This window comes from Plutella xylostella, chromosome 11 (assembly GCF_932276165.1).
Source record: "Plutella xylostella chromosome 11, ilPluXylo3.1, whole genome shotgun sequence".
NCBI classification, from domain to species: Eukaryota; Metazoa; Arthropoda; class Insecta; order Lepidoptera; family Plutellidae; genus Plutella; species Plutella xylostella.
In genome coordinates this window covers 4,433,334-4,446,094 of record NC_063991.1, presented here as the reverse complement: position 1 = coordinate 4,446,094, position 12,761 = coordinate 4,433,334, and the positions used below count along the sequence as shown (strand labels likewise).

The window sequence follows — 12,761 nt, the reverse complement described above, 5'->3', positions numbered from 1 at the left end:
TTTTCGGCAAGCGCATCAAATTTTTTATCCATATAGCACATTAAGTTGGCTGGGTCTATGTTTACCATAGAAGAAGGTGCTGTTTCCTCAGGTTGGATACTATGAAGTAGAGTTATCTTTGGACTGTTATGGCTTTTCGGGTGTTTGCAACTTACGCATTTCCATTTGGCTTTATTCATCGGAAGAACTTTTTTGAATTCTGCATCGGATAGGCCAAAGCATTGGTAGTGACATTGAGCTTGACACTGCGCACATTTTAGACCTTCTTCTATTTTCAGTGTTTTTTTGCATTTTGTGCACTCCATTTTACTATACACGTGGCGCCCTCTTGTATTGAGTAGGTGTAGTATTTAAGAGTTCAATACGTGACACTGGCAGAATTAGCTGCCAGATACAACGTGACACTGGCAGAATCAGTCGTGGCGCCCTCTGGTGTTGAGTAGCTGTAGTATATAATTCACTACGTGACACTAGCAGAATCGGTTGTTTACAATATTATTTGAATTGAAACGATAATATTCTATTATATTTCACTTGTTTTGTCCACTAGGACTTGTAGTCTAGCGAAGATAACACTTTCACTTGTGAGTTATTCACAGCAGAACATTTACACACTGTTAAAATGACTCGAAAATTATTTAATTCAAATATTTATAATTATTTGTTTGGGAGTTGATGAATCAAGATGTTTACACGAAAAGCGCCACCTGGCGAAAAAAAAAAAACTCTGGATCAACTTAACCGATTTTGATATTTTTTTTTACAAAATAGAAGCCTACGTTTTTAGTGAGTATCTACGACCCGTTTGTATCCCATAATTTTCAGGATAAGGCATTTTGACGGTAAGCAAACCTCATAGAAAAAAGTTGGGCATGAATAAAATTCTAACCGGAAATGTGTTCCCAAGAGCAAAACTTTGGATCAACTTAACCGATTTTGATATATTTTTTTACGAAATGGAAGCCCACTTTTTAGTAAGTGTCCCATCCCATATTATTATTATCCCATAATTTTCAGGATAAAGCAATATGAACACAAGCAAACCTCAAAGGATAAAGTTGGACATAAATAAAATTCTCTTTTACTCTAACTTCACTTCATCATCCTCGGTATATTGCAACTATCCTCCTTTTTATGCCTCCGTAGAATATCCGTCGTTCCCTGTGTTTACCATACGATCGCTGAAAAGTGGGATTTCAGCGATCGTATGGTCCGTATCACTTCCACTTTACTTTGCGGTTGGATATTAAAATGTATGTCAAGATGCAGAATAATTATAAATCTCATAATAATGTCCTCCTAGCCGAATTTCGACTACGGCGGCCAAGCCATCTACGCAGGAGTAGATTATAGTGCCCAAGTGTGTGCGCAGTACACAGGAGCACTCTCTGTTCCATGACTCTCATAACCCAATGGGACGGATTGACCGACACGACTGGAGAGAGCTAGGCGCAAGACCGACTGCTTTACATGCCCATCCGACAGCATGGATCGTTTCACTGTTTCGGACATCAGGTGATCAGCCTTCTATGTCCTAACCAAACTTAGAACCACAATTTAGAAACACAAATTGATGGTCCCACCCGGGAATCGAACCCGGGACCTCTGGGCCATGAAGCGAAGCTTCTACCACTAGACCACAGAGGCAGGCATAAATCTCATAATCATAAACCATCATCACGACCCGTCACATCTGCACTGCCGGGGCATGGGTCTCCTTCCAATGAAGGAAGGAATTAGGCCTAGTCCACTACTCTGTCCCAGTGTGGGTTAGTGGACCCCAACACAAGCAAGCTTGTGCTGACAGAGTTGACGGGTAATTGGGCAACCCGACTGTCAGATGTTTTCAAGCCACCCGAAGGTCTCAGAGTAGGCTTAACGACTGCTATCGATTTTATTATAATCATACTCGTAATGATTACGATTATGCTTCTTGACATACATCAAGATCTGGATATACAAGATGCTCCTGGTTTATTGAATCTGCATCCAACTCCTCAGATGCAGACTGGTTTAGATCTTTAAAAACTTCGGCAATGTGGTCATACCACCTTACAAGTCTGTCTTCCATAGTAACAAGGAGATATCCTGGGGTTTGTTGCAAAGTCTATTTGATTCTTTCTATAGATCCTTCATGGCAGCCGCTGTTTGTTTTCTCCAAGATATAGAATCAGACTAACAGCGTTGGTCCTTTTTTAAATTACGTTTGATATTTTGTTCACAAAGAAAATACTCGTACGCAACTTGTGCTTCTTTAGAATGGTAGTCTAGTTCGATGTTAAGTCTTCCTTGGAGAGTTGATCATATGCCATGTTCCTTTAGACATCCATTCTTTCTTTAAGTGTTCCTTGTGCCTTATTATTTCTTCGCAACTTTTATAAAACATGTCTTTAATGCCAGTGCAGTTATCTTTGATTGAGGCTCGTCGCCCACACTTAGTAGGTTGATGGTATTTGTTGTGGATATGGATACTAAGTTATCTTCTGACTTCTGGGTCCTGCAGCTTATTTACAGCGACATCTTTGGCAGATCTTGTGGCCTGCTTCTGAGCTCCCGCTATCGTCAAGCAGATTTTTCCAACAACTAAGTGGTGATCACTCTTGACTTTAGCAACCCTTCTTAAGTATTTCTAACATCTAGAAGTGAATGTCTTCATTTTCGAATAATAAAAATGTGGTCGATTTGGTTCCCGGTCCGACAGTCGTGTGAGAACCAAGTCAACTTGTGACATTCCTTTGGAGTTACCACCACCGAAAATTAGCCATTAACAATCCTTAGGCATCGTCGCTCGCTTATCAAATCGGGCGTAACTTGTATGAATCTGATAGATGTTTGAGATTCGAGCGACGCTGCTTATGGATTGTTAATTGCTAATGTGATTTGCCCACACTAACATACGGTGCCGATACATGGACGATGACCAACGAAACTGTGCACCGAATCAGAGTTCCACAAAGAGCTATAGAGCGAGCCATGTTAAGTATTTCGCTTAGACGTATTCCCAGCGTGGTGATCCGTCAAAAGAGGAAAGTGTTCAACGTCGGTATGCGGGTCGCCGAACTGAAATGGGAGTGGCAGGACACTTGGCTCGTGGGGGGACGTAAGGTGGAAAAATGCGGTGACAGAATAGTGGCCAAGAGACGGAACAAAAACAGTTTGAATCCTTTCTGCCAAATAAAATTTGAACTGTTTTATTAAAAACTTATATTATAAGAAACTACTCAGACAGTTTGAGTCCTTTCTGCTAAATACAAATTGACTTCTTTCAATCAATGAGGCGTTTGTTAAAAAAAAAAAAAGTTCCTTTTTGGAGAAATAGATGGCGTTGTCTGGGGTTGTACCAACTTTCAAACCCTCAGAACACACTCAGATCACAATATGTTATTCTGTGAGGCTAACGAAATGTGAAAGTGACGTAGGTAGGTAGAATTGAAGTATTATTTTCTCTATGATGTCGATGTCACTGTTGCTTCAGCGTTCAGTGCGATTGTGCATTGTGCGTACAGCCGTTCTTTTCAAGTTTCCTTGTGCTTCTCCTGTATTAATTGAGTTGTAGTTGAGCTATCTGCTCCTCCTCCCTTGATACTGTAGAGTTAGTGCACTTGAGATAGTGACTCTTTTGAGATAGTGACTGCTATACTGTAATAATGCCTAAGGACTATGGATCATGGTCCCTAAATAAATAAATAAAAATAGAAAATCAGTTCTCGCACGCAGCACCCGTTCAAACGGCGCGCATAGAGAAAAGAACACTACGTGACGGCGCGGGTAGAACTATTCACAGAATACTTAGCACTATCCCAAGCCACATGCAGTCTGAGCCTCGGAAGGATGGCTCGCGCTACCACCCGACATTTAATCACAACTAGTGAGTTCTTATTCTGAGTTTAGTACTCTTTGCTCTCTATGTAATTTTTGACAGTTGGTAAACTGCGTTTTCACGCCATCTATCGGCTTACCCAAAAGCTCAACTGACAGCTGTCAAGGAAAACGGCTCATAAGTATTTCGCTAAAACGACTCAAGACGGTTTGAGTCCTTTCTGCTAAATACAAATTGTCTTTTTTCAATGAATAAGTATTTCTCTAAAACGACTCAGACGGGTTGAGTCCTTTCTGCTAAATACAAATTGTCTTTTTTTAATGAATACGTATTTCTCTAAAACGACTCAGAGCGCTTGAGTCTTTTATGAAAAACTAAATTTTTCATGGTTTCATAGGAAACGCGTTTCTGTAAAAGGACTCAAACAGTTTGAGTCCTTTATGTGAAACTAAAAAATGTGTGTTTCATACAATGTGGGTTGGTCCCCCACATCAAAAAAGTATGTTGTAGTTGGTTTTTTACAGTGTTTGTTTTCTTGACAGGTAGACCCTACATTAAATAGCATGTTCTAGTATATAACTCAATTTTGAAGAAGTTGTGGATTGAGGCCTTTCTGCGTAACTACGTCCAATTATGCTTCCCCAATTTCAAATCAAATTATGTTGGTGTCATAAAAGTTGAAAAAGTGCAATGACAACCAATGTGCAGTGATTTTGTATCTGTACACGATAAGATCGCGAGCTGTCAGTGCTGCCTAAACCGACGTGACCCTACTTTGGCCAGCGGCCAACTGAGTCAAACGTCACTTGTGTTTATGATTTTATAACACAGAAAGACGCCATAGATATTTGTATGAAGATTTGAGGGAAAAAAATTGCTCAAGTTTGGGATTAATTTACACAAAATAAGTGTGTGTTTATTAAAAAACAAGGTATTTAGCGCCTAGTCCAAGCCTTTAACTTTATGATATGATAAAAATCATATGAAAATTCTGAATAATTACGAAACAGTTGTTACAATACGGGAGTGTGATTTTCTGGTTTTTCGGGATATTCTGAATTTTATTTACAGTTATCCATAATCATTTACTTAAATTCGAATCATTCAGCACCTAGCTAGACTCTTCGACTACCTGTGTGATTTTTTTCAAGGTTGTAGAGCATCGTTTACTACATAATTCTATGACAATGCCAACCCTCGATTCCCTATTGCGGGCCCTTAATTAACAAAGTTTTTTTTTTCAAAAATGTTAACGGGCACCTTAACTTTCGTTAATTAATATAATATACAGAAGTACGTTAGTCGTTAATCCAATGCCTATATCCCATACCACAGGAAAAGACATCTATTCTATTCTATTCTCATAGGGGGTGAAGTTCCTGTACGTGGCTCTCTCGAGAGGAACCTTTGTACATATCCCCTTGATTTCAGCTCAGCCAGCCTAGCTCCCGAGTAAACTGGAGTAGCAGGCCTGGGTGTTGTAATAGCTGAGGTAGGCGCTCTGTTGTTCCAAGAATAGATAATCTTGTTTCTGTAGTAGGTGGACAAGCTAACAGAATATGATACAAACAAAAACTACCCTTATTCGAATGTAATGGGTTCTGTCGAAAACAGTTGAAAATTTATAAATTGGCAACACCTCGGTGCAACCTCAACTGTATTTTACAATTATTAAGGTGCCGACACACGATCGGACGCGGCTATCAGCCGTGACTTAAAGATATCTAGGTAAGGTATGTTCAAACTATCGGACGTAAGTCGCGGACGTAACCTTGGGCTGACCTTCAGCTTTCAGACGTCCGAGAGCTTTCTGGCACGATCCGTCCCAAAAGACCGAGCACGTCCGTAACCCGCGTCCGATGGTGTGTCGGTACCTTTACTCTAGAAGAGGTATTTTATGTCAATCTGTCAACCTTTGCTTACAATTTCTGCCAGTGTCTGAGTGTCGTAGTCATCTTGACAGATTGGTAGTTAATGTACTCTGTGCACTCTGTACTGACTTTGGCATACTGAAGAAAATACAACAATCCAACAAAATATCATTGACCTCAAAATATAATAGTGGTGTTTACAAAAAGAAAGGCCACAAAAACCACTAAAGTAAAACAAATTTTGACATTTATAAAAAAAACATAAAATGGAACGTAGCGAAGCTGTATTCCGCCATTTTGTCCGTTGTCATGTCTTGTCAGTCAGTATTTGACATTTGAAAGCGGTGTTGCCAACTAAGCTACCATATCGCTAGATCATGCTATTTTTATGCAAGGTTGCCTAACACTAGATGACAGCGTAATATTGTACTTTGTAAAATACAGCATAAATAAGCCCTATATTGGGTTAGAAGATCGTTTTCCCTGGTTATTTATTTGATTATAGTTGGTTTTTCGCTTCAAAACGAACAAATGCCAAGTAAAATAGAATGCAAAATAATGTTAGCTTATGGGCTTTACAAAAAGTCTAGTGTGTATTGTACAATACATTCATACAGGGCAAAGAACATAAAACTTGTTTAGCCGCGTGTTTCACCTAAATCAGGGGCATTTTTTCTCATAAGTTGGCAATCCTGTTTAAAGTGCGCAACTGCGCTGATCGGCATCTTTTTCTTTGCTTTGGTCCTAAATTTTCGCTAAAAACTCTGAAAGGAGGAGTTGCTTTTTCGTAATTTCTACTACGGAGGCGTGCAACATCACCAAGTGTTCACAATGAATAACTCCGCGGCTAAGGTATGTTTACCAAAGAGTAATAAATAAAAATGCTAGATACAGGTTGTGATGGTTGCTCTATTTCTATTGGGAAATGAAAGGCCGAGCAATAGATGACCCACTAACCAATATAATTATGGCTGGCAGACTCTGGCAGGCTAACAAGGAAACAATGGTTGATAGCAGCTTAAAGTTTTTCTTTTTCTAAGCATCATTGTTTGTTGTGCTAAACTTTTCATCGATTTCATTCCATGCATCTGATTAAGCATTGATTTCGTTGTATATGGTTTTATATCATATAACTCAGGGTGTTAAAGTACTTATTTCATTAATAATATCAGTTTTTCTCCTGTTGGACCAGTATTTATTTTACGTAGTAACCTAACCTCAAAATGCAAAAAGAAAGTGACTGGTAAACACTGGCTGTGCAATATTGCAGTTGTATTTTATAGCCTAGTCGTTAGCCGCGTACCCTTCTAGCCCACATGCTCCAGCCTTGTGAGCCAGAGCTCAGCTGGTGTGGATGTGTCTTGGCCTGCCTTGGGTCGTCTTTGCTTGCCCGAGCACGGCTCGGCCCTGAGCCATCTGTTGTACACTTAATTGCTTATGTGTTGGTAGTGGTATGGTAGCTGTTCATTGTTTCTAGTATATGTATAAGTATATTTTTTCTTAACTGTTATTTTAGTGAGCAATAAAACATAATTATATTCTATTCTATAATATGTAAGTTCTTATGATTGTGCATATTCTATTCAGAGGGGTAATGCAGCCAGCCTCTTGGGAACTTTGCCTAATGGCAGTGACCTAGAAAATATTTTGTTATTATGTATTAAGAGAGTTTGGTAGTTTTATAATACACTCACCGGCAATGAAAAGTTTCCACTGAGAAAAGCACCAAATTACTCCTAAACTGAAAAGGCTACCTTAATGACGCCTTCTGCAACATTGAAGTACATTTAATAGAGCATCAGGATATTAGCAACTAAAAATAGTAATATTTTGTTCAAACTTTAAATTAAATGTTTGGAAAAATTGAGGTCCTTTGGTGTCAGTAAGTGGAACTATTTTATTGCCCGTGTATTATTTTAGTTTAGATTTATTAGTTTTAGATCACATTATTTTATTTTAGTTTCTGTTTTATTTAATAAAGTAACATTGTATTCTATTCTACAGGTGGGTGAGATCTTCCGCGAGGCGGGCGTGGCGTTCACCAAGCTCTCGGAGATGACCATGCTGCTGCACCCCATGGGCGACTCTCAGCCGGGGTGAGAATCTATTCAAAAACTGTTTAGCTTATTCACATAATACTTAAAGTCTTTTTTTTTCTCAGATACTATATTTACAGATTCTGAATGGCTCATCAACAGTCGATTGTCCCACGATTAAGTGACGTATTGTTGTATTGGCAGGACAATCGACTGTTGATGAACCATTCAAAATCGGTCAATTTAGTGTTTTAGATTAAAAAACAGGCTATATGTAGCTTCTGCCTTCTCAATAAGGCCCAGTTTTTTGATCCATAGTCAACTTTAACCATTAGTCAAATCACGTGTCAAGCATGACATCTGCATACGAATTTCGTTGGTTTTTAACTAATGGTAGCCATTTTTGACCAATGGTTTAGTTAACTAGGGATCAAAAAACTGGCCCTAAGTAAAAAAATGGAAGATCAAGTTTTCCGTGTCTGTGTGTATCTCTCTGTGGTAGTGTGGCTTCAAAACTTTTGAACTATTTCTGATTGTTTTTTAGGGTTTTTTGTAGTGTGCACTGGGAGTGTTTTTAGCCATGTTTCATAAAAATTGGTTCAGCAGTTATTTTATTGTTAACTCCGGGTTTTTAACAAACATTGGTTAGGTTATAAACTATAAAATAAATAAATAAATAAATATGTGGGGACATCTCACACACGGCCATCCGACCCCAAGCTAGGCAGAACCTGTGTTATGGATGTCGGACAGCTGAAATATATACACAAATACATAGATAGATAGATACTAAATATAAATATCAACACCCAAGACCCGAGTACAAATATCTGTCTTTAAACAAATATCTGCCCCAGCCGGGAATCGAACCCGGGACCTTCGGCTCAGTAGTCAGGGTCACTAACCACTACGCCATTCGGTCGTCTAAGAATATTCTATCTATCTATCTATCTAAATTATCTGTTTTAAAAAAAATAACCTTAAAAAATAATTTATTATGCATAATATCCAGTGGCAAGTGGACGGAGGAGGAGGTGGAGATGCTGCGCGCCTGCGTGCACCGCTTCGCCGTCGACCTCAACAAGATGAGCCAGCACATCAAGAACCGCACTGTGTGAGTTATCATCATCAGCCTTCTATCCTCTATGTTAGGTAGAGGCCTCCTTTTTTGTACGCCATTTCTTCCGGTCCTGTGCCGCTCTGGTCCACTGCTTCCCCGCAACCCTGCAGATGTCATTGGACCATCTAGCAGGTGGTCTGCCAACAGCTCATCTACCCTCACTAGGCCACCAGCATAGGGTCAGTGTGAGTTAAGGCAGAATCCTTACTTATAATAATAATAATAATATTATAAATGCGAAAGTAACTGTGTCTGTCTGTCTGTCTGTCTGTTACTCTTTCACGCCAAAACTACTGAACGGATTTGAATGAAATTTGGTATATATACGGTATAGACCCTGGGAAAAAACATAGGCTACTTTTTATCCCGGAATTCCCACGGGAAAACTTTTTAAGGCGAAGCGAAGCGCGCGGGAACAGCTAGTAATAATATATTGAGACATATTTATGAAGCGTTGTGGCGGCGTATAGGATAAGGTCTCGGCTATCGTTCGAGAGCCCATGGGTATTTGGAATGTGATATATACCAACGCTTTTACGTGGAGGAAATAATCGTGCGGAAACCTGCATCTCTAGGTTCTAGATGTGTACCATAAGTGTATTGTACTAATATAAATTTGCCTTTGTTGGTACCTTTATTTAAGCACAAAATAAAATAAAATATGATGTTAATAAGACGTTATCAATCGTTATTTTATTCATAACTTGCATTCGCGTAGTAAAGTAAATAAAAGGTGATAAAAAGTCTTTGCTAAATCGCACTCATTATCTTCATGACTTTATGGATGGATTGTTAGTTGATTCCAATTATTACCGGTTTCTAACGACCAAAACGCTACGGAATACCACCTGATCCATACATTATATCTTTTCCAGCTCCCAAATCCGCACGACCCTCAAGAAGAAGGCTTTCGAGGACGCCGGCATCCCGGTGCGGCAGGTAACCCCCGGGAACAATCCGCCGCCGCCCGCACAGGTAGCGCCCTCCCTCGCATCGCCGGCGTTAGGGAACAACTCCGAGGTTCAAACATTCACTGACTAATTGAAGGAAATGTAGTTTTTTTTGGTGCTATTTGGTTGCTGTTGTTTTTTTGGGTGGGATCGTTTTTAACTGGATTGTTGAGGTTAGGTAAGGAGGGCTGGCTAAGGGCGCAAGACGCGTACAGTAAAACTATAAAGTCCTGAAAACGGAAGTGGATTCTAACTAATTGTTACAGACCGTATTTAATCGATTAAAGGACAAATCCGTTAAAAAGCCATACCCAAACGGTATTTTATTTTTAAAATGTATGTAAATGTAAGTAAATAACGAATAAAGTAAATAACTGATAATGATAAAAGTCTTAGCAAAATCACAGTCTTTATTGTCATGACTATATAGTTGGACAAATGTGTAAATATATCAAATGCGTCGCGCGGCCTCGAGAGCGAGCGCGGTGGAGAACTTATCTCACGTCTTGCGCCCCGTGCTAGGCTAGCAGTATTTTTGATAGAAGAAAGTAAAAAAGTGGAATAAATTGACGTACAGTTAAATACCATCCCATTTTTATGTGGTTAGTGAAGTTTGAATTTTTATTTTAGCTTCTTTATGACTTCGGAATGCAATCTCGAACCAAGATTTATCATCCAGGGAATACCGGAATTTAAAGTAGACTATCTATGTTTTGTGTTAATACAGGGTTTCAGCTTCCTACATACTAAATTTCATCAAAATTAGTTCAGCCGTAACAAAAATTCTTACAAAACCTGAAATCTTGTGGAATCGAGACTGCATTCCTAGTTGTGCATACACTCGGCTCCTATACTTCGTAAAATATAGCAAGAGTTGTTCGATTGGCAGATCTAGGCCTTTAAATAATGTTTTACAGTGCGACAAAGTTATCTGTTCCGGTAAGAGCGAACTAAATTGATCCATATCTCATTACTTACTAATGAATTGTATATTGTAAAAGATTAACACCGCAAGAGCGAATTAACAATACGAGCAAACTTAAAATCTTATACAATTAAGAAATATTAGACATTTACGTGAGCTCTCACGGAACAGATAAATTTGTGGCACTGTATGTATCAAGTGACAGTTAAAATGTATGGATTTGACTGCTCATCTGCCATGGGGTTCATGCTATATTTGACGAAGTGTAGTTTATTAGCATGATGTAGTTATTTAAATGTTGGTAGTGATACTTCTGCCGTTAGTAATAAATTATGCAAATAGACAAAATATTCAGTGTATTTTTTACATTTAACTAATTAGTATATTTTTGAAGTAATATTAGATTGTTTAAAAAATTTATGTGTTTTTTTCATTGCAAAGAAGTAGTAGTTTTTCACGTATGTTTAGAAAAGCACAGTATTCTATTCTGTTAAAATATTTTATGGTATTCTGGCATCGCCCCTGAGCCCGTAGCATAAATTTTCATCGTGAACGTGAAGTAAAATTCATAGAGTAATTTTGTATGAAAATTTTAGTTCTGCTACCGACTACCTGGGGCCCTGAAGTTTTTCATACAAAATTACACGATGAATTTAACTTCACGTCATGCAGGGCCAGACGTCTGCTAAATTATATAGACGTTGATTCTAAAAGCATAAAATTTACCTACTATAAGTAGTCTATTGTTTTTACTCTTTTTATGTACTGAAAAAGTTCTACTGCGTTGGTCCACGTAATTTATTACTGCATAGCTATTGGTCCTAACAATCCATCTCACTCTGTTAATATGCTCAGCCATGTAACACAAACTGAAAACTTGTTAAACCTATTTTATATTTAGTCTTAGTTTATTAATGTATTGTTATCATATAGTTATGTTTTCGTATACTTTAAAATAAAATAAAACTATTATACCGTCTCCAGGTGACTCTGAACATGCTGAACGCCCCGGAGAACGAGGTGGACGTGGAAGGCCTCACCAGCGAAGTGAAGCTCGAGTTCGAGGGCAGCAGCGAAGAGGTGGCCACATGAAACTGGGACGGGTGTTACTAAACCGACCGTTCCCCGAGTGCTCGCTTACATCGGACTGTGTGTGAAGTGTTTATACAGCGTTTCAACAAATGCAACATCTGACACAAACAAAAACTACCCTTAGAGCTGATTTTTCATTGGTCAGATAAGTGTTATATGAAGAATAAAATTGTTGCTGTCATTGTCTAATACAGTGCGACCAACTTATCTGTTCTGGTGAGAGCGAACTTAATTGATCCATATCTAATTATTTACTAATGAATTATATATTGATATAGATTAGATGGGTTTATTGACCATTCGCTCTTGTGAAACCACAAGAGCGAATTACCGCTACTGGCAAACTTAAAATCTTATAGAATTAAGAAATATTACACATTTACGTGAGCTGTCACCGGAACAGATAAGTTTGTGGCACTGTACAAGCATTCAGATGTGACAGCAACAATTTTATTCCTCAGATAACTCTTATCTGGCTATTGAAAAATCAGCCCTTTATTCAAATGTAATAAGGGTTTTTATAATGTTTTATTCGGTGAAACGGTCTATAGTAGACGTACATTTCTTGGCTTGTATGTGGAGTATTTATCTGCCATACATACTCAGCAATGTATGTCTTCTCACAGAATAGTCGCACTTGCACTAAAGTGTGTGTGAACCAGCCTTTACATCGGACTGTGGAGTGAACTGTGGTTGTGTTGTGAATAGTAGATATTGTGTCGATTGTGAAGGCAGGAAATTTGATTTTAGTCATGTCAAACGTTTAATGGGTGTTCAAATCAAAAGATGCCACATTGAAAAGGCGTTTGTAGCCAACTAACTGATAAACAGTATATTGTGTTTATCATAATGTAAAAGTTTTATTAGCAAGGCCTATAAAAACAAAAAATTATGGAGCATAGCATGAATTTTCATCGTGTTCATGACGTGAAATTACTCGATGAATT

The 12,761-nt window shown here is 38.5% G+C and overlaps 1 protein-coding gene across 3 annotated transcripts; it reads left to right on the top strand.

Moving 5' to 3' along the window:
• Positions 1 to 6,389: 6,389 nt before the first annotated feature.
• Positions 6,390 to 11,950, top strand: LOC125488425 (chromatin complexes subunit BAP18-like). Of its 3 annotated transcripts, none has more exons than XM_048624065.1 (5): positions 6,390 to 6,543; positions 7,696 to 7,787; positions 8,740 to 8,841; positions 9,723 to 9,786; positions 11,707 to 11,950. In XM_048624065.1, exons 1-5 carry the CDS (start codon positions 6,523 to 6,525, stop codon positions 11,812 to 11,814), a joined length of 387 nt encoding a protein of 128 aa, XP_048480022.1. In that variant the 5' UTR covers positions 6,390 to 6,522; the 3' UTR covers positions 11,815 to 11,950. The 3 variants fall into 3 exon arrangements, with proteins under 3 accessions (XP_048480022.1, XP_048480021.1, XP_048480023.1); XM_048624064.1 differs by having other exon boundaries at positions 9,723 to 9,822; positions 11,707 to 11,949; XM_048624066.1 differs by having other exon boundaries at positions 6,500 to 6,543; positions 9,723 to 9,867.
• The last annotated feature ends 811 nt before the right edge of the window (positions 11,951 to 12,761 follow it).

Bases quoted from the DNA above. Each gene is read 5' to 3' on its own strand.
- LOC125488425 (XM_048624066.1), top strand. From the start codon at position 6,523: ATGAATAACTCCGCGGCTAAG. The intron at 7,788-8,739 runs GTGAGAATCTAT...CATAATATCCAG, and splicing joins ATGGGCGACTCTCAGCCGGG to TGGCAAGTGGACGGAGGAGG. The intron at 9,868-11,706 runs GTTCAAACATTC...TACCGTCTCCAG, and splicing joins CGTTAGGGAACAACTCCGAG to GTGACTCTGAACATGCTGAA.